Raw genomic sequence first — 21,296 nt, 5'->3', positions numbered from 1 at the left:
TTTAAGGGGAAATATACCAGGAAATGGGGGGGAGTTAAAGGGAACTGTGTAAGGAAATGAAGGGAAAGTATAGGGGAATGTCACAGAAATGAAGGGAAATTAAAAGGAAATGTACGAGGAAATGATGGGAAGTTAATAGGAAATTGGTGAGGAAAAGAAGCGAAATTAAAGGGAAACCTCACAGAAATGAAGGGAAGTTAAAGGGAAATGTGTCAGGAAATGAAAGGAATAGTATTCAATTATAGTCCTATTTAAACTACCCGCTGCAAATTGGCAACGTAAGATGGCCGAGGGACCTCCCCCCTTGACTTCATAGCGCACCACGTCCATTGCCGGTCATTCCTCGGTTCCTATATTCCTATGTCCGTGGGCGTCGTTCTTGATCTGTCACCATCGCGGCGCTCGCGTATGAACTCCAGTAGTAATCCTCTAATAACAATATTATCTTACTGTTTATTATTCGTATTATTTTCGTAAATGCATGATTTCTTAGGTAAACGAAAACCCCTATGAAATGCTAATTATTCACGATATAACATAGTAAGGCGTGTAAGATAGATCTATTAGGATTCATCAACGTGACGTATTTCCCGCGCAAGGAACCGCACAAATCTTCAACTCGGAATACGTTCATCGATTGGTTTTTCGCGTCGGTCCATGTTACGCGTCCATGGTCCACGTTATGTTACGGTTTTCGTATCGTTGACAGACCGTTGTTCGCAAAAGACCAACCAATCGGTTACTCGCCGTCTTTCGTCACGTAATTTCGAACATCGGAATATTCAGTAACCAGCAATTACGTTTTTACGTAATTTGCATATTATATACTGCAGTCTGGGTGGTTTGACTAGTACTCGAAAATCCATGATGGCGGACGCTGAAACATCGCGCTAGTGCATGCGGACGTAATTCCCCTGCGTACCTGTGTTTTTGTTTCTGTTCTCGAGGAAGGACAGAATCATATTCGGATTCGACTCGTCGCGGTTTTCTCGATCGCGGTACTCTGCTTCGGCTAGATCGTTCGCGCGAGCAACTCATAACATTTTTCTTGCGCCGCACTTGTTCGCGTGTCAAATTTTTATGGTGGCCGTGATCATGCAAGCACAGCAGCAGCCGCAGCAACAGCAGCAGCAGCAGAACCATCAACAAATTGCGGGCACCAGTGTCATTCTCAAGATGAACGAGATACAACAGCTTTCGACAGTTGGTACGTAGTAGAATAACCACGACTACCTACGTATCGTTTCGTTGGAACGTTCAATCTTTCGTTCGCGAAACTCGATGAAATGGACATCAAATCCGCAGGCATTCCCTTTGTAATCATGCGACTTGCGTTGCTAAAAATACACCTTGCACAAGTTTCCATGACCGATTAATACGGACGATCAAAAGCACGGAGTTGTGTAATTTTTCCAACGTACATTTACGTCGCCAACTCGTATCCGAGTTTCGTTTAATTATAGTCGTTCGATCAAGACCATGGTTAATGTGTAACATTTATTAGAAACTTTCTTGTTAGTGGACAACAATGTTGCTGTTACTTTATTAATTTGTCACTTCGTACTAACTTAATAAGGTGTCACAATCGAAAGGTATCATTCACGTGGATTATGTACACGTGAAAAATGTCAATATCTTAAGTACTGCAATATAAGCGATATATCCATATCAAACTACGCGAGCGATATGCTTTATTCGATCGTACGAATACGTGAAATTCGTTATATTAAAGGTGTGTAGACGAGTAAACGGAGTTTAAAGAAAATGTGCTTCAATTTTTTAACGAAAGATTGCTCGAACTTTGCAAATGTCCGTTGATTTTATTTTCATCTCTGTACGAATCGTAGCATTATTATTTTACCGTTGTTAGCTTTTAGTTTTCTCCCCCATTCGGGTCTATTCTCCCTTAAATATTTCCCTTCCCCTCGCTCCGCAATCCCCCTGTCCTCGCTTCATCGAAGTGACGATGGAATATTCCATTGGGTACCTATTCCATCTGCTTTTCGAGCGGCAGAGTGGGGACAAGAGTCCCTTCGTATACATATACCAGTGGTTCTTTGCAATGTTCGTCGATTTTACCCGTTGGAATGTATTTCACGAGTGAAAATTTTTACTTATTTTCAGCGGTCTTCCATCACATTTACCACTGCAACTCTTCTAGGCATTAAATTAACTATCATTATTTTTTAACTATCAGTATTTTTTAAATCTTTTTTACTGAAAATTTAGTGTTTTCTAATTCCCACGAAGCATTAAACTGATGCGCTTATGTTACCAACTCTACTGTTAATTGTTCCTTGTACTGTTAATAAAAAATAAATTAATAAATTACAATTTTACATATTTTTTTTTTTGGAAATTGATCGGTGTACGAATACTTTCTACGCCCACTGTACGTCATACTTTTGCAATTCATTGATAAATGTTGCATGTTTTGCTACCGAGATCAAAATTATAATTGAGTAATTCTTTTCTTTATCGACACACAGAATTTATACATAAAAAAAGTAACGAAAGCCGTATTCATGAAAGTTGAAATAATAAGATTTTCCCAATAGCGAATGAGAACTACTGATATGGTTTCTTTACATGTCCCAGTCGCGTAGTACAAGATATACGTGCCCCCCTAGAATCGCCAATTTTTTTTTGTATTTACATTTAGTGTTACACGTGTTTACACCAAGAAATTATTTTCGCTAAGGTTATCGACAAATCAAAGTTAAATAAAGAGCGCACCAATTTTCTGGACATCTCGAAACTCGAAATTCTCCTAAACATTCCGAACCGTCTGATCGTATTCCATACAAATAAAATATTATCAGTATTGCTGATACAACAATAATCTGTTAACACGTTCCCGACGTACGTAGTTGATTTTGTGTGTTTTGTTTGCTAAAAATAACTCGACGGATGTTCTTTGTTTTCGAGACCGCTGAATACGCAAATTGTTATCGAAACCGAAAAGCAGTGAAGTAAGGGTGCACAAATGTCCAATTTAGTCAGAAAAATTCGTACCGAATCGAGGATAGGTTACTGGTTCAATCGTGCGTGGTAAACGATATCTTAGGATTCCATTCTGATTTCGACGACGATATCCGATGGGCAAATGTTCGTACAGTCGAGTTGACAAAGGACAAAAGAAAAAATGATTAGGCACCGAATTCGATGTTGACGCTCTTGAACCGAGTGTCTTCCCTTGCTTCCCCTCTCCCCCTTTACGGCTTGCCACAACGACGCAGGAGTCCGCCATAGTGGCCGAGCCGACCAATCGGCTCGCTCCTCGATCTGGCGGGGATAACCTGGCCGGAACGATCTCTTCTATAGGAACACCGCGGATGCAGTGTCTACAGAATTGAGGAATTATTAAGTATCGCGTTGAACTGTAATGCGCTGGTGATCAGGGAACGTAAATCCTAACAACGAGTGCTACGCGAGTTGATACGGAGAAGTAAATAAAACCATATCGCGAGTCGGTCAGAAGACGTTATCACAGGAAACATTCGAGGCATCAATTTTCGTCCGGCGAGGAGTCTCGAAATTGATCGAGCTGAAAAACGGCGTGTGCGTCTGAATGTGTGCGGTGGTGAAAAGATCAGAGCAACGAAACGAGAAAAATGAGTCTGAGACTGATCGAGAAGAAAAAGGAGTCCGTCCTGAAGAGCACCAACGGAATAATTGGAAGCGTGGTCAACGGCACGGACGACATTTATAATGGAACCGTCGAGTGGCCGAACGGGCAAAATCTCCTGGTTGTTACACAGGACACTCAGGGCAAGGAGCTTATCGCGATCGCAGACAATCAAACCATTAACGTCGCTGTCGACTCGTACTGTTCGTATTCTTTCCCTCTGACGCTATTTCTTCCCCGTGTTACTCAACTTTTGCTATCGGTCGAGTTACGAACGAAAATCGATATACATATTGGTCAAAATAAATGCACGCATCGTGTTTAAGTAAATTTTCACGTGGGGATCAGGGTAGCGATTCGTAATCTACAGGAAACACAGCGAAGACTAGGATATTTCCTAAGATATTTCTATAGACGAATATTGCTTCCGTACTTTGAAGAATACTTTCGGTACATTTCCGTGCGAAGCGTAAAAATTCCATGCCTACGTCGTTTGCTCGAGTACACAACGGAAGCAGCCATTTTTATGCTCGCGCCTCGTCTGCGTCTTTTTTTAACGTTTCACGAATTTCAGGCTTCCTGTGACCCTAGGGCGTTCCTTTGGACACGTAAACGTTATGCATGCGCCATAGAAATTCTGAACAGAAAACATGTGCAGATTACAGAAACATTCGTATAGACGTAAACGAGTAGCGTAAACGCGTAACCGTTACTCAGTAACGTAAACGAGAGTAGCCATATGGCGACGACTCGAAAAATACACGTGCTTCCGCTTCAATTCCAAACTCGATAGGCGCCTCGTAACTTTTTTTCCTTACGTGTAACGTGTAAGTTATGAGAAAATATCACGTTCGAATTTATCTCGTTTCAGGGCTACTGGAACTGGCTCACAGGGAGTATCAAGCAGGAGACTATGAAAATGCGGAGCGACATTGTATGCAGCTCTGGCGACAGGAAACCAACAACACAGGGGTTCTTTTGTTGTTGTCTTCGATTCATTTTCAATGCAGGAGGCTAGATAAGTAAGTAAGCTTTGAGAGCAAAAATATTTTTTCTCTGTTTCTACTTGCTCTTAACATTCACAAATTTCTGTCGGTACATTTCAGGTCTGCTCATTACAGTAGCTTAGCGATAAAGCAAAACCCCTTGCTGGCAGAAGCTTACAGCAACCTTGGAAATGTTTTCAAGGAGCGCGGTCAGCTACAGGAAGCTTTAGAAAATTACAGACACGCCGTCAGGTTGAAACCAGATTTCATCGATGGGTACATCAATCTGGCAGCTGCGTTAGTGGCTGCAGGAGATATGGAACAAGCAGTTCAAGCATACGTGACCGCTTTGCAATATAACCCTGTGAGGAACAAATCATTGTTTAAATAAATTCTCAGATAGTTAATTTACAACCAGCTCAAAAAAATGTATCGAATATAGTTGACGTCCATGATTTTTTTTTTAACGATTTTCTGTATAATTTCTTATCCATTAGAGATATATCCGAGCCAAGTTAAAGAAATAGTTTCATATATTTTTTTTATGATTCGAAACAAACTATATTCGTCAATTTTCCAGCAGCTTTACTATGGTTGACCAAACTCGTTCTTGGAATATTTTCACAACGTACGGTTTTGCGTGTTATAGGATCTCTACTGCGTGAGAAGCGATCTTGGTAATCTTTTGAAAGCATTAGCAAGACTTGACGAAGCAAAGGTAGGTTTTTCCGCCGATTGGGATCGTTGTTGTAAAGTAATCTGACGTGTGATGCACATATTCGTATGCATTGGTACCGTAATCAAACTTTAGGATATTGTTGGCCGCTTGCCGACAAGTCTCGTCGATTAGTCTTTTGATAAGGTACGAATGCATCTTATAGATTGTGCACGAGCACTAGTCAGCAGTTGTTTGGAATGGCTAGGAAGTAACTGGGTATCCGTTTCATTCGAGCGGAAAGCCTTTTCTCATTGTGGAAAACGTATGCGCGGCGTGCGATGGCCCCGCTATCGAAATTAAATGCGCGTGGTCCTCGTGAACATCGGCACGAAATAAGATTGAAATTTCTATAGCGGATCGTACATCGCACGCGTTCTTCCCACCTAATCCATCAAATAGCCGCGATTGATGTTCTCTCGTCCGTCCTTTTGTCCAAGGATCAACGAGGTTACTCGGCATCAAACGCGGCGCCACGAGCGTTTTCGGTCCAGTGCCGAAAACATTTTAAAGCAACCCCTTCTGGCATTGCGCGTTTTGCAATAACACCGTCGCAGGAACAGATTTTCTTCGTCTCTCTCGGTGTCATCGCAAATTTTTAACCGCAATTGCTGATCCTATTACAGCAAGTACGGTCTTTTCTTTTTCCTTTTCGAAGCGTTGTTGCGCGAACAGTGTTTTACTTTTGCGTTTTTGTACTTCTCTTTTTTTTCTCCTTTTTTTTTCTTCAAAACACGCAGTAAGCTACAATAGGATCCGCAGCGCGCGACTCTAGCAGTTAAGGTCATCCTCATTTTATCCAGCTCATTCTGAATGTGTATTTAACTCTAGGTATACAGATCCGTTACGTATACATGGACAAATGCGACACCTTTTCTTTCCAACTTTTGAGAGTAATCAAATTTGTGTGTACGATCATGATTAACGGCGCGAGATCACTCGACGAATTTCTTATCGCGGGATTCGATTTGAACGAGAAACGCGTTGATAACTGCTCTCCCATCGCGCAATTGTCGATGGAAGTGTGCTTTCGTTTCGGTCGGAAACTCACAGGATTTGTTCCACTCCTAAGAGTTTCGTCGGTTAATTATAGTCGATTCGTTAATCGTAGTTTGTATACTTGAGCGAGGCATGTCGAGTGGTCTGCTTCTTTCACAGCGGCGCGGCGCGGCGATGAACGACAAGCAAGCGACTGCAGACAGTACGTATGATCTCGAAATGCTTCGTGCTCGTCGTTTAAGAAATTATTTTCGCGTCGGTCTCTTGTCTTCCCGCGTGTCGCGACGGTACTCTTTGCAGGGACAAGCTTGTCGGTGAATCACAACGCAGCAACGAGAAAGGCCTTCCGCTGAATTTCCTGCCAGTCTTGATTGCTTTCTAGTCTGCTCGCTCGATTTTCGCTCAGTACGTTTCGCCACCAGCAACGCGTACGATCTCGAAATAGTACAAGCTTGGACCATGAAAAGAAAGAGTTTCAAATTTAAAAATAAAAAAAAAAAAAAAGAAAAACACACACACATTGGTAGCGTTCCAGGGTCAATAATCAAAGAATTTCTAACGCTCGTCTTGCATCGTATTCTAGTTATCGGGAATTTTCGTTCGAACGTACAGTCGATGATAACCGGACGTCTCGAGGCGGTTTAATGGTGGCTGACGGGCTCAGCGAAGCGTGCCCCTCAACCGGCACGCACGACTAGGCGTGCTACCTCTATATATACACGTACTTTGAAAAGAAATGAAAATTTAAAAAAAAAAAAAAAGAGAAAAAAAAAGACAAAAGTTGAGGCGAAGAGTATCAGTGAAGAGACATTAACGCAGCTGTCTTATTGTTGTGGATGGGATGATCAACTCTAGGAGGGGAAGTCGGAGCAATGTGATTGGTCTCGGTTACCATGGGTTCCTTCGTCAAAGGGGTGAATCTGAATCTGGTTATTCAGTAACACACTGTCTCTCGGTCTAAGTTTATTATGAGAGCTTGCGAGCCGTACCTACCGTCAACCTACCGAAGGGTACACTGCAGGTAAAGTAATTCCCAAGGCCGGTCTCTGAACAATCCCGTCGGTCCGCATCTATACAGACTTCCCCTTCTCCACCGCCAGATTTCAAAGTTGGATCCCTTCGGTTTCATTCCACGAAAAGCGTTCTTCGAATTTCCTTCTTGCTATCGTTGCGAATCCGTATTTAGTCGCTTCGCGAGTCTGGGCGAATCCCAGTGAAACGGGTCCTGGTTGTTCGAGACACGTCCAACTTTGCTTCTGTCTTTTTTCCCCAGTTCTTTGCTTCGACTCGTCCGCCCTTTGCTCGCCGTTTCCCGCATAGAGACCGGCCGACTGTAAATGCCCTTTTACTTATCGTTTAGGTACGGATTACTCTACTTTGTATGATGTAGCCCGCCTCTCGGCACGCGCGATGCACATCCCCGCTTCGACCTTTAGGAGAGTCGTCACGCGTGAAGAAGTCGAGAATCTTGAACGTTTTAAAAGTTCGAACGCGACAGGGAACGATCGGTTTTGGAATCGATACGGACTTCGTACACGAGGTAGAGGGGACGTTGGATGATCGTCGCGGGGCACGAATTCGAAACGGGCGTGTTTTTCGACGAGGGGAGACATCTTCGCAGGCGAGTTGGCCGGTGACGACGACAATGGCGAAACTGGCGTACCGCGCGTGCCGTCGAGTCCACCGGACGCATTTCGGGGAATCGACGGATACGCGATACCGGACACCCGTATCGGCCACGTTAACACGACGACGCTCCTTAGCGCGCTCCACGTAACCCTATTTTCCCGACCTCGCACCAGCTCCTCGTCCCTCTACACGTTACACGATTCGCAGAATGAGCTTCGTTCTCTCTGTACCCGTTTCCGTTCTCCGTTTTTCTCTGAACGCTGCAACCGTGTATCGCTGCTGCGACGATAACGCACGTCTAAACGAGCTTTCAAAGTCTGCTCGAGAGTACTCTGATTTCGCTATCGATGGATCGATACTTCGACTATTTACTTACGGTGCCTCTCGTCAAACGTTTCTTGGGCTTGCGATCGCGTTCTTCGTTTCGAATAACCGTACGATTCGAGCACGTCGGGAAATTGGTTTTTGATTTTTAGAGATCCAGCATAGATACTGTGTGCGATGAACTTGGGATTCGTTCGGTGTTTCTATCGCGAGTTTTTGTCGTTCGACGCGAGTCACTTTCAGCGAATGAATTTGTAAAGAATTTTAGTTACGTTTGCCGATCCAGTTCGGATACGATCCGATAAAAGCTCACGGTAGAAACCAGTCGACGAGAACGGTGGAATATGAAATCTGATTCGCGTTGTGACGGATCGATCGACTCGAGAAACGAAAATGCGTACGCACAGGAAAGGAGGATAGGACAGAGGAAAAGGGCGACGGAGAGGACGAAGGTGATGAAAGTAAATGTTTTTCTGAGGTATCTCGAGGATGGTGAATGCGTGAAAGCTGCGGCGCGGCGAGGAGAGGTTGGGCAATACGCGCGGCGCGTCGTCTCTGACAGTACGCGAGCATTACCTCTAATACTCCGTTTGTCTCTAGGCTTGCTATCTAAAGGCGATCGAAACGCGTCCGGACTTCGCCGTTGCCTGGAGCAATCTCGGCTGCGTGTTCAACGCCCAGGGAGAAATATGGCTGGCGATTCATCACTTTGAAAAGGCGGTGGCGCTGGATCCAAACTTTCTGGACGCGTACATCAACCTTGGCAACGTCCTCAAAGAGGCTAGGATATTCGATAGGTAAGGAAACACAGTTATCCGCGTTCTTTTCTACGTTTTCCAATTCACTTGTTACTCCTTTTCACTAAACTACTCCTTTTTAATCCTGCCACGAATTAGGATGTATCCTGCGTCCAGTACCCGAGTCGGATATGCACAGTTTGATCGATCGTCGTTTATACTTCCTATTGACGTCGATTTTAAAGTCTGTGCTAGAGGAAAGTGGCTTTATAGTTATTCCTTTAACGTCCTCCAGTGACGTTAACGGTAGTAGAAAGTCATACAAATTGACTATAGATGTACGATGAGCGTTCGCGTTTATTTTGTAAATAACCGATATTTTGTAATACCGATTCGACCGTGGAGTACTTAATTCGCGGCACGATGAAAGAAACCGTCGAGGGTCGTAAAGTTTCGCGCGTTCCCCTTTCGAACACGCGTGCTAAGAAACCGCGAGCAAAGCGCATGAGCCGGTATGTAAACACCGAATCGATATTCGTATAACGTTCTTTCAAGTTCATCGTCCTTCGTTTCTCTCCAGAGCGACGTCCACGAACACAACCTTCTTTCGCGAGGCACGTACATTTTTGTAATTCGTTGTACGAATCCGAAAGTTGCGTTCGCACCGTTCAACTTTCGAGCTGTACTAAATTCTTGGAGAAGTATAAGTATTAACCGTTTGAGTCACGAGAGGTGACTCTCAGTCACCATTAGGTTTCACGCAAACAAATTTATAATACCTAGACGTGAGTTTATTCTCAAATCTAGATAGCTTAGAATTCATAGGAATAGAATGCTAAGAAACATCTCGAGTTGCTGGTAGATACCAGAAAGAAAAGGCCTCGAGTGCAAAGGGTTAAGAAGAATAATCTTCTCGCACGTATCGAACCATTCGTCTTCGACCGTGGTCTGGTACGAATAGCCTTGCAAGAGTATAAATTGCTTTCGTATAACGTGTCCCAGATCCGTTATTTACGCGTATCCGCGGTCCAGAGCCATCTCCTTCGTCGTTACGCACAACAGCGGGTGAAACTCGACGACTATCGATTCCAAGACTCGCTCCGCCCCCAAGAGAGAAGAGAACCCTTTGGTTCTCACGGGTGGGTGTACAGTCCTTAACGAGACTGGATGTTGTCAAAAACGCAGCTCGCGGCTACGAGTTTCGCGACCGAAAGCTATCGCGGTGGTTTCGTATCCTCTCTTTATCCTCGAGTCCCTTGGAGAATCGATTTTTCCCGTATATTCAAAAGAACCGATTGATTTATCGAACGAGATACCGAAATGGGGGAGGAATGGACTGCCAGTGTGTTGTCGTGTACACGGTGATCTCGCCCTCGACTACGATCGCACCCTCGTTACGCGTACAATTGCAGCGGGCTCTCGCGCGATCCTCGACTCCTGGATGCTGCATCTCTTTGTTTAAGCATAACGTGAAAAGGTTAATTCTTCGACGCTGGTTTCTTTCGTCTTCGCGACCCGTTGCGAGATACGACAACTTGTCGCACGTGTTCGATTTGTGCCTCGGTTGTGATGTCGCGAACGAGTGTTACTATTTTCAAAGTGACTGACAATTTGCTCCTTTTCTTTCGATCGGTCCTACGGAAAATAATATCGATGCTTTTCCACTGTTATTACATGAATTAACAACGCGTGAATTTTGTGTTTTCTAATAGAGCTGTAGCTGCCTATCTGCGTGCTTTGAATCTCAGTCCCAACAATGCAGTCGTTCATGGAAATTTGGCGTGCGTCTATTATGAACAAGGGTAATTATAGATTTGCGCTGGGAATTCATTAAACAGCGAAACAGAAAGTATATTTAAGATTTTTGTAGGCTCATCGACCTGGCCATCGACACGTATCGTCGCGCCATTGAGCTGCAACCGAATTTCCCAGATGCTTATTGCAATTTGGCGAACGCGCTCAAGGAAAAGGGCCAAGTGGCGGAGGCCGAGGATTGCTACAATACCGCTCTTCGCCTCTGCCCATCGCACGCCGATTCCCTTAATAATCTGGTACTTGTATAGAAATCTTCACGCGCGGTATCGATAACGCTTGGGAAGATTTTTCGTTACGTATCTGTTTTCGTTGCAGGCCAACATAAAAAGGGAACAAGGGTACATAGAAGAAGCAACACGACTATATTTGAAAGCGCTTGAAGTATTCCCCGAGTTCGCGGCAGCTCATAGCAATCTTGCTTCTGTATTGCAACAGCAAGGAAAACTAAACGAAGCTCTGATGCATTATAAAGAGGCTATTCGTATTCAGCCGACTTTCGCGGACGCTTACTCGAATATGGGTAATACCCTGAAAGAAATGCAAGACATACAAGGGGCTCTTCAATGTTACACGAGAGCTATTCAAATTAATCCCGCTTTTGCCGATGCTCATTCCAATTTAGCCTCGATCCACAAGGATTCCGGGAACATTCCCGAAGCGATTCAATCGTACAGAACCGCTCTGAAATTGAAGCCCGACTTTCCAGACGCGTATTGCAATTTGGCGCACTGCCTGCAGATTGTGTGCGACTGGACCGACTACGAAGCAAGAATGAAGAAACTGGTCTCGATCGTCGCGGAACAGCTCGACAAGAACAGATTACCGAGCGTGCATCCGCATCATTCCATGCTCTATCCGCTGTCTCACGAGTTCAGAAAAGCTATCGCAGCTAGACACGCGAATCTCTGCATCGAGAAGATTCACGTTTTGCACAAGCAACCGTACAAGTATCCACGCGAAGTCGGTGCCCGCTTGAGAATCGGTTACGTTTCGTCAGATTTTGGAAATCATCCCACCAGCCATCTCATGCAGTCGATTCCGGGACTTCACGAACGACAAAGCGTTGAAATTTACTGTTACGCTCTTAGCTCCGACGATGGGACGACCTTCCGGGCGAAAATCGCGAGAGAAGCCGAGCACTTCGTCGATCTATCGCAAATTCCGTGCAACGGGAAAGCCGCGGATCGTATTAATTCCGACGGGATACATATTTTAGTCAACATGAACGGCTACACGAAAGGCGCTAGAAACGAAATATTTGCTCTGCGACCGGCGCCGATTCAAGTCATGTGGCTTGGATATCCGGGAACATCGGGGGCGAGCTTCATGGATTATTTAATTACAGACGAAGTTACCTCGCCATTGGAACTTGCTAGTCAGTACAGCGAAAAGCTCGCTTACATGCCGCACACGTACTTCATAGGAGATCATAAGTAAGTTCCTGTCAAATATGTTACAATACGTACCGTAAAAATTATTCGAGTAATTATATCAAATATTCAATCTTTTACAGACAAATGTTCCCCCATCTAAAAGAACGCCTCATTTTAACGGACAAATTGAACATGAAGGGTAAAGTGGCCGACAACGTTGCCGTTATAAACGCGACTGATCTTTCTCCGATGATCGAGAACACATTGATCAAAGAAATCCGCGAGGTGATCGTACCCGATGCCAAAAACAAGCCGGTAGAGATCTCGTTGAAAGTCGCTGAACTGCCAACAACTACTCCTATCGAGACAATGATCGCTTCCGGACAATGCCAAATGTCCGTGAACGGTGTCGTAGTTCAAAACGGCATGGCCACCACGCAAGTGAACAACAAGACAGCTACAGGTGAAGAGGTACCTCAGAATATTGTGATCACAACGAGACAACAGTACGGTTTGCCAGAGGACGCGGTCGTTTACTGCAATTTCAATCAGTTGTATAAGATTGATCCGCTCACGCTTCATATGTGGGCACACGTAAGTTTACTCTGTATTTCTTATATTCGAGTTTCACGTTGTCCAACATCTGTCGAACTGTCTGAACATCTGTGCTTCTACATCTATTATCATTTGAAATTTTAGATTCTAAAACATGTGCCAAATTCGGTGTTGTGGTTGCTGCGATTTCCGGCGGTCGGAGAGCCAAATTTACAAGCAACGGCGCAACAGTTAGGTTTGTCGCCCGGTAGAATTTTGTTCAGCAACGTTGCCGCTAAAGAGGAACACGTCAGACGAGGACAACTAGCCGACGTGTGCCTAGATACACCACTTTGTAATGGTCATACTACTAGTATGGACGTTCTATGGACTGGAACTCCAGTGGTCACCCTGCCAGGGGAAACGTTAGCGTCTCGCGTTGCTGCTAGTCAATTGAATACTTTAGGATGCCCGGAGCTGGTTGCACGAACACGGCAAGAATACCAAGATATCGCTGTTCGTTTAGGCACCGATAGAGAATAGTAAGTAAACTGTAGTTTGACCTATCCTGATAAGAGCGACACGAAATATAAATTATTATATATATTATTCTTTTTTCAGCTTGAAAGCGATAAGAGCAAAGGTATGGAAGGCACGATCCGAGAGTCCTTTGTTCAGTTGCAAACTATACGCGTTGGGTATGGAAATGTTATACAGAAAGATGTGGGAGCGTTACGCGCGAGGTGAAAAGCCCGATCACGTGGCGGCCGTTGAGAAGAACGAAAGAGAGAAGATGGCGATAACAGCCGCGTCATAAGAACGATCTCCGCAATTTGTTTTTATTTATATGCAGCTTTAATTCCATAACGTCTGTTGTCCTGGAAATTTAGCATTTACAAAACAGATGATAAGCGATGTTTCAAGAAAATTCGATTTTCCCGTAATTCTCCGTACTTTGTTTTGTACGATAAATCCCAGAGTTTAGAGAATACGTAGAGTAAACATGTCCAAACTAAGCTTCGGAGTCATCAACCCCGACCATTTACCATGAATATCAATCACATGCTGCCCGATGCTATGCTATGCGATACGCACCCATTGTGAACGTTTCTCGTGAAACCTTTGATACACGAATGTTTGACTAACCATGTGACGTTTAAGAAACAAACATTGTGGATTGTCGCACCATACGAGTCACGAGAAATATGCTCGCCTCTTGTGTTTCATTATCTTATCTTCGACCCTGTTATTTATACATTACAATTTTCGCGTAACAATTATCTCGTACAAGACAATTGTTTATCTTTATTTTTAGACGATTAACTGTCGGACGAATAAAGGGGTAGGGATGTAATTTTTTGAAACAGGTGCACAAGCATACTTACAGTGACATGGTTTATTTCACTTACTGTCCCTAGTATCTCTACTTTCGAGGGATTTTGACGCGTGACTCGTCGACGATCTCGAATAGCTACAAAGATGCTTTCTTTTCTGGTTGTTCTTTGTAGTGAGATCGTAGCACGCTGCAATATTTGTCGTTTGCTTCGAATACGATTCGCTCGTAAAAGAAGATATAACGAAGAATAAGTAAGTCTGAGTATAGATTATACGCATCAGAATGTTATCACTAGCAACCGCTGACAGCGAAAAGTGCAAGTTTGTATTATATATATATATATATATGATCGACTGATGATACACGTTGTAAATATTATATTTAAAAAAAAAAAAAAGGAGGTAATCGTTAGTTATTACTTTAGTTTGATAGTGAATTGCATAAATTAAGATCGAAAAATGTGTGAGGTAGCGAAAGACGTTGACTGTAGCAAAACTTCTAATGTACGTCTATAGAATAAAAAAAAATTACGAACATAATTTGAAAGAATGTGAACGTTGTGTTGCAAGAATGCCTCGATAAATATGCGGTATACGTTTAATTTCTGTTTGTGAAACCGTTGCTCGAACTTTGATATAACACCGAGTTCTCGTAGAAATATACAGGTAAATAATCGGACTTTTGCTTCAACTTCCTACATTTTTCACGCGACTTCCTCTTCTTATTTTATACTATGCTGCTTACACGACGAGAGAACGAAATATATTTTTAATTTATTGTCGATACTGTTTCGGAATTCGGGGAATTTTAGACAAATAGAAAAAAATAACGTAACGTCCTGTTTGCTGTATGCGTGACCTCATCCGCCCACTATGTGTATTATCAACGTTGCACGGTCTCGATAACGAGCAACTGTCCCATTACGCACAATTTACGTCGCAGATACCGATGTAAGGCTAGTATTAAACAAAAATTATCGATTCCCTATCTTTAAATAGAATGAAACATAAAATTAAAATCGTCTCTATAGGTCTATATTAATTTAATTTTTGAAGCAGCTTCGAACGAAGCTAACAACTCAATCATTGACTTTCGTGTAATTTGCGGAAAAATATGAATATTTTTGGCGTTATCATTGTTATTTTCTATTCTTATTCGGTCAAAAATAAATAATTTACCCATTAATTTGTCCATTTGATGTCCGCATTAAGACCAAGTATCGTCGATATTTTTTTTTTCAATTTAAATTGAAATGAAACAAAATATGCTTGCAGTTTATCGCGTTTGTAACTGCCACATAAATCGATAACCCTTCGCGGATCGTCGAGAAGCCAAGTTGGAATTTCGTGATGGATGTGACGCGATCTAGCGGTGCGAAGTGGAAACTATTTCACGACGAACTTGGACGGTTCGCCGAGAAATGGCGTCACATTTTTCGGTATTTTAAAGTTCCAAGCTGGTTGCTTTGGAAACGGCTTGGAAAAAGCACTCGGCTCGGCTCGATTATTTGGGCTGAGCTTTGCTCGAGTTTTTCCCGAGCTTTCCGACAGCACTATGGCGCGTTTAGCCATAGACTACAGACTCTATACGCATGTCTAGCAGTGTCACGAATTCGCAAGAGCAACGTAATATGGCGGACATGGCTTCACTCCGGGTTCTGTTATATCCGGTCCCTAAATTAAATATTTCAAAATTACAATTTCCAAAATACGTTACGATAAGCATTATTTGAAATTATAAGAGTTAAAATTAGCAATTAATAAAGCAAAATATATATACTACAGACTCAACGACAAAGTTCCATCGTTACTTTATCCTCCAGTGACGTCACATAGATGATTTTATCTTTGCTTCAAAGCATTCATCTGAAGTCACGTTTATAAGTATATATGGTCGAAGGTTAAAACTATCGGAGCTCCATCTTCCGTCGTTACTTTTCACTAGCGATGGTTATCGTTTAAATGTCAACTCAACTTCTAATTCACCTTCCAACTTTTAACTCTCCGTAGCTAACGTTGCATTCGGAAATATTTCAACTCTTACAATTTTTCATCGATCTTGTTACACCCTATAGGGATGATCGTCAACTTTTCATAGTTTCTTTCGCATTCGTCACGAATGAATTTCCTCTGAACTTTGACCGGTAAACGTAACCTACTTTGCAAGATACAGTTAAACGCGTACCGCGAAATGCCTACGATGATTTTTGTTATTTTATGTAGTACGACCTGGTAACGATCGAGATTAGGTTAGGTTAGGTAACATCATCCTTTGAATATTCTCGAAATATTAGCTGTGCGACGTCGTTCTTTTATTCGGTCTTGTAACGAAAATGGTTGTGCACCACTGTTCCACACTAATCCATACTGGGAAAGTTTTGCAACAATATCACCAGGTTTTTTCCGAGTGGAATCACCGGCTCGATCGATCGTGCCGTGTCGCTTAAAGTAAAGTAGTTTTAAAATTCACCAAATGCGTGAAAAAACGATCGAGGAATAAAGAGGCATACGTTCGCAGTGTCGGAAAAATTGTTCGAAAAACGTTCCTCGTTGCTTCGAAAAAAAAAAGCGAGGGAGATACGAAACTCCTTGGTTCCAGTCACGTTCGAGTGCCGCTACCGCGGAAGAAAAAAGTTCCGTGAAACCACTTAAATCGAGCGATTAACTTTTATTGGTTTCCCGTGACCGGCTGCGAGCTCGGTTCTGCCTCACGAACGGAATTTCACGAAACGTTGCTCGGTTAGGTTCTCGGCTCGGAGACGGGCAAAATTTTGATCTGAATAAGGATTTCTGGATTTGCTCGGGTTTGATATCGTCGTTGTACTCGCCGCACGGCCTAGGCCAGTGGTTGTCAAACCGTGCTACGAAACAAATTTATAACCTATACGCGACACTCGGTGGATGTTGATTCACGTTTACCGTTTCATTTTTCTGCTCTTTCTAACAGAATTTCTAATAGAATCTTTCTAACAGAATATAACCCGCCGTTCCTCGCGTTTACGGTTCGGCTATAGCTACACGAAATGGTATATCTAAAAAAAGAGGCTACTATTTATTATTAATCGAACGGAGCAGCGTAGCAGTTCTGTTCTGTATCGAATCCCGGCTTTATGGCAATTACACGTTCCAAGGAAACCGAGTTTTCGTTATTCCACTGCGAAGTTGAAAGTTGTTAGGAAGGCAAAGGTCGAAACAAGGTTAAGTTGAAGTTAAGTATGGTTTCGAGGGTTCGATGCGTGCAGCGCGATTCGAGTCGAACGTTTGAGCGTGAAAATGATTGGAGAAGCTGCGACGGAGGGATTCGAATGGCCATCTCTGCTACTTCTTCATCGGCGTCGGCGTCGGGGTGGTTTGCGTTTCAGTTCGCGTTCCGAGCTTCGAAGCAGGGGGAATCCTTGACATAAATAATCAGCAGTGGAGCACCGCGGTACTGCCCTCGTAACCATGGTAACAGCATCGATCGAGGCCTACTACGAAGTCAAAGCCAGCTACCCTCCTCGCGGCACACGCTTTCTTTTCCATTCCCATCCTTTCCTTACCCTCTCGTTCTCCTTTTTTCCGTGGCTGCGTTTCGTTTCGTTTCTTCGTCTCCCTTCCGTTCCCGTTCGCAACCTTCCGTCAACTGGTTCGCTTCGGCCCGCTTTGTCGCTCTTTCCATCTGCGCGGTGCGATTCTTTTTTCTTTTTTTTTCTTTTTCCTTCATCGCGTTCCCATCGGATGTTCCGCTGCTCTATTTTCTCGGACTTCCTCGACCTAACCCCCTTTACGTTCCGGCTAACCTTATTTCGGGACAACTGTTACGCGCGTTTACTTTTCTAGTCCGTCTCCGCTCGCGCGGGAACGTGTCTTTACGAAACGAAAATGTGGAAACGTTATTCGGCGAAGTGGGCAACGAGCAATTCAAAAAATGTAGCTCGCGTGGCTCGGCGAAGTCGCGCCGGTCCAAATATAGCCTCGATTTACCGCTGGTTAGAGAAGTACCGACGGATTAAGAAATAAGTCGAACGTGCTCGGCGAGGGAAAAAATACGCCGGCCCGGTGCTCGAGCGTAAAAAAAAAAAAAAAAGCCGCGATATCCGTGACATCGATTTCTGGCTTCGATTCGCGTTGCTCGCGAGGAAAGCAGTCGTTTAGTTTTTGCTTTCGCTTGGAATCCCGCTGTTTCGCAACTTTTGCGCAAAGTCTCGTCGCCTGCGATTCCCGCACTAATTTTATCTTCGAGAAAGAAACTTTAGCGAAAATTAAACATGCGTATGGTTCCTTTACGATTGAAATTTAAATCGATCGAAGGGTAAAGAAGAAAGTGTACGAAGGCTCTGGTGGTATAGAGAGTACCGAGACATCGAGCTCGGATTTTCCGTAACTCGTTAAATAAACTTCGCTTCCTTCTTCGAGCAACTTTACAGGAAACCCCTTTTAGACATAACGAGGCGCACCGGTGCACTTATGACCCTGATCGACGAAACCGTTCCCAGAAAGCCAGCAGAGGCCAGTGCTTTTATCTATTTTTATCTATCGCTGTGTTTCTCGGAATTTCTCATCCGACGCTGTACGTGGAAACGTTGCCTCGACCGCGAATATACCTTCCCGAGGTATCGTCGCGGCGGTTCCTGGGACCAGGGCCTGACGAAATCCACGGTGCATCCGAAGGGTCGCGATCGAATTTCCCTGTTGCGCGGAAAATTTCGACAGCTCGTCGTTTATTCGTTTCCGTTAATTTATCAGTTGGTCCCCTTTGGTAAATTTCTTGGCGCCCCCGTCGGACGGAAATTGAAAGGGACTTCCCGCGATGTGTTTCCATGGCGTCGATGATATACGCACGTGGCGTCCCGATGCGAGAGCTTTCTGCGATAAATTAACCCAGCTGGCTATTAATCGCCGATACGCGGACCAGATAAAACTCTCTGGGACGATAAATTACGTTGTGTTTCGAACACATCGACGGTCGTTGTTTAACGGTGCAAGGAAACTGCACCTGAGTCGGCGACCGAATCAGGGCTCGAGTGCTCGATGTGTCGTGACAACTTTGTTCGAGTCGTCGAGAATGGAAGAATTTTTGAAATTTTATTGAGTAATAGTACATCGAAAGACGATCGTCTAGCCGTGTTTTCGGGATGCGAAAGAAAGCGCTGCGCGTTGTTTATGGAGACTGTTCGAGCACTGTTGCCAACCAGTAAAGAACGATTGCCCTTGACGCAAGTTAAAAAAAATCCCTAAATTTGGCTTCGAAACCCTTAAATTTTTGTTTCCCCCTAAAATGTTTCATTTATTTATTTATTTATTTATTTATTATAGTTTTTCACAAATAAAGATATTTTATTTAAAATTTAGGTGAATATAAATAAGTGTCGTTACGTGTAAAAGTATAGTCATATTTAATACAACTAAGTCCGGTAACGTTGAGTAGAAGTTTAAGATTACTCATAAGTAAGCAATAGTTTAATGTACAAATCATTGTAACGAGTTAATTATGTCCTTTCTTACTCCTTGTACTCGATTTTTATAAATCTCCATTGAGATTTAAAATAAATTAAAAAAAAAAAATATATATATATAATCATATTTACGTGTGTGCCATTGCCAAGAAATAGTCCTATGAAATCTTGAGGTAATTCACTATCTGGTTTACATATTTTCGTATTTCGATTAATCATATATCTCCTCAACTAGGTGGTCAATGAAGTCAAAATATCAACGGGGAACAACTATCCCTAAAAAACCCCTAAAAAATTATTCTAAACAATTTGTCCCCCGAAAATCCCCCTAAAAAATTTAAGCCCCTAAAAAAACCCCCGTTCATGCGTTCTCCCCTTAAATCTGGGGGCAAAATCCCCAAGTTGGCTATAGTGTGTTCGAGACAAGCGGTTACCGGTAACGGTATCGTTGCGAACGACAGTGGCGTGCCGTCAACGTGGGAGAAAGACGGGGAAAAAACGATTCTAGGCGATTCGCGAATCCAGTATTCGTGCACGGAACTCGCTCGCGGCGTCTTTCAAGGTTGAACCGCCTCTTTTTTGCACTCTCTTCGTCTCTTTCGACCTCTTCTTGGCCCGGGAGAAGAGATACATCCCTCTCCCGTCAGCGTTCGTTTCTCCGTCTCGGTCGCTCTTTATTCGTACGAACGTTCGTCTCTCGTTTCCTCGTTGCCCTAACCGTAACGTTCTCGTTAGTTCTCGTTCGTTCTCGTTCGGTCGCGTTCGTCCGCGTTCGTTCGCGTTCGTCGTTGCGCTGCGCAATGACGGAGCTATCCTATCGCATGACTCTGCAGCGTTACGCAACTAGCGGGAGGGTATACGTGGGCGACGTAGCTCGCGGGGCGAGGAAGGAGCCGGGAGAGCGCGCATGGTCGCTCTATAACAGTGGTACTCACCGAACCACGCTTGGTAACCTCGATTATCCTCCTACTGGAGACAATTTCCAAGGACCACGGATATCGAAATATAGAAATGGAGCGTATCGTCGCGTAGGAGGCACGGTTCGCGCATTCGACGATATCCGGTTTTACCGATTTCAGCAATTTCGAGCGGACATAGATTGGCCGACGCACACCTCGGTACGAGTCGTTGGTCAGACGGACGACCGATACGCTAGATGGCATTGCCGTACTCGAGCGTGTAGCGAGTCAGGAATATTCCGCTACCGAGATCTTTCTCTAACGAATGTTTAATAACGAGAGCGAATTTCGAACGGTCGTCCGGAATTCCAACATCGGGGACGAATGAAACGACGAACGGATACGCGACGAATCGTTCCTATCGGTCCGGGTTGCGATCGCGATAAAGATATATAAAAAAATACTTACGATCGATGAAACGTCGCGGCTGGAATCGCATCGTTACGCGGCGAATGCGACGTCGTTAACCTATGCGCGATGTTTAAAGTTCATGGATCGCTTATTCAAGGATCAAAGTATCGCTTACTGAAGTTATTAGTCACGTTTTGCGAACGACGTCTGTCGTTTCGTACGAGCGACTCGTCGTGGAAAACGAAACCGAACGCCGCGACGGGAATAGTCATCGGGTGACCCTGAACGGTCAAATTTTGCTGCGCCAAGTAAGAAATGCTCGACGATTCCGAAGGTCTTCTTTTTATAGTACCGAGCGTCGGATAAAACCGCTTCGCGCGCGTACACGACGGTAGCCGGCGTCGTGGTCGCGAATATCTCTTAATTGCCATCGTACGTGTAACGCGCAGAAAAATGTTATCACCGTCCGGTGGAAT

At 43.9% G+C, this 21,296-nt stretch overlaps 1 protein-coding gene across 2 annotated transcripts; it reads left to right on the top strand.

Moving 5' to 3' along the window:
• The first annotated feature begins 644 nt into the window (after positions 1-644).
• Positions 645-14,120, top strand: LOC128872469 (UDP-N-acetylglucosamine--peptide N-acetylglucosaminyltransferase 110 kDa subunit). Of its 2 annotated transcripts, none has more exons than XM_054115202.1 (11): positions 645-1,207; positions 4,500-4,650; positions 4,735-4,978; positions 5,264-5,332; positions 8,882-9,078; positions 10,731-10,820; positions 10,889-11,069; positions 11,149-12,266; positions 12,347-12,800; positions 12,906-13,282; positions 13,362-14,120. In XM_054115202.1, exons 1-11 carry the CDS (start codon positions 1,081-1,083, stop codon positions 13,555-13,557), a joined length of 3,204 nt encoding a protein of 1,067 aa, XP_053971177.1. In that variant the 5' UTR covers positions 645-1,080; the 3' UTR covers positions 13,558-14,120. The 2 variants fall into 2 exon arrangements, with proteins under 2 accessions (XP_053971177.1, XP_053971176.1); XM_054115201.1 differs by lacking the exon at positions 645-1,207 and adding an exon at positions 3,313-3,831.
• The last annotated feature ends 7,176 nt before the right edge of the window (positions 14,121-21,296 follow it).

Source organism: Hylaeus volcanicus, chromosome 2 (assembly GCF_026283585.1).
Source record: "Hylaeus volcanicus isolate JK05 chromosome 2, UHH_iyHylVolc1.0_haploid, whole genome shotgun sequence".
NCBI classification, from domain to species: domain Eukaryota; kingdom Metazoa; phylum Arthropoda; class Insecta; order Hymenoptera; family Colletidae; genus Hylaeus; species Hylaeus volcanicus.
Note: the sequence above shows the minus strand (reverse complement) of the source record. Positions and strands in the feature narration are given on the sequence as shown.

Excerpts from the sequence above, each read along its gene's own strand:
- LOC128872469 (XM_054115201.1), top strand. The coding sequence starts at position 3,615 with ATGAGTCTGAGACTGATCGAGAAGAAAAAGGAGTCCGTCCTGAAGAGC. Across the intron at positions 12,267-12,346 it reads TACTTCATAGGAGATCATAA|ACAAATGTTCCCCCATCTAA; the intron begins GTAAGTTCCTGT and ends AATCTTTTACAG. Across the intron at positions 12,801-12,905 it reads CGCTTCATATGTGGGCACAC|ATTCTAAAACATGTGCCAAA; the intron begins GTAAGTTTACTC and ends TTGAAATTTTAG.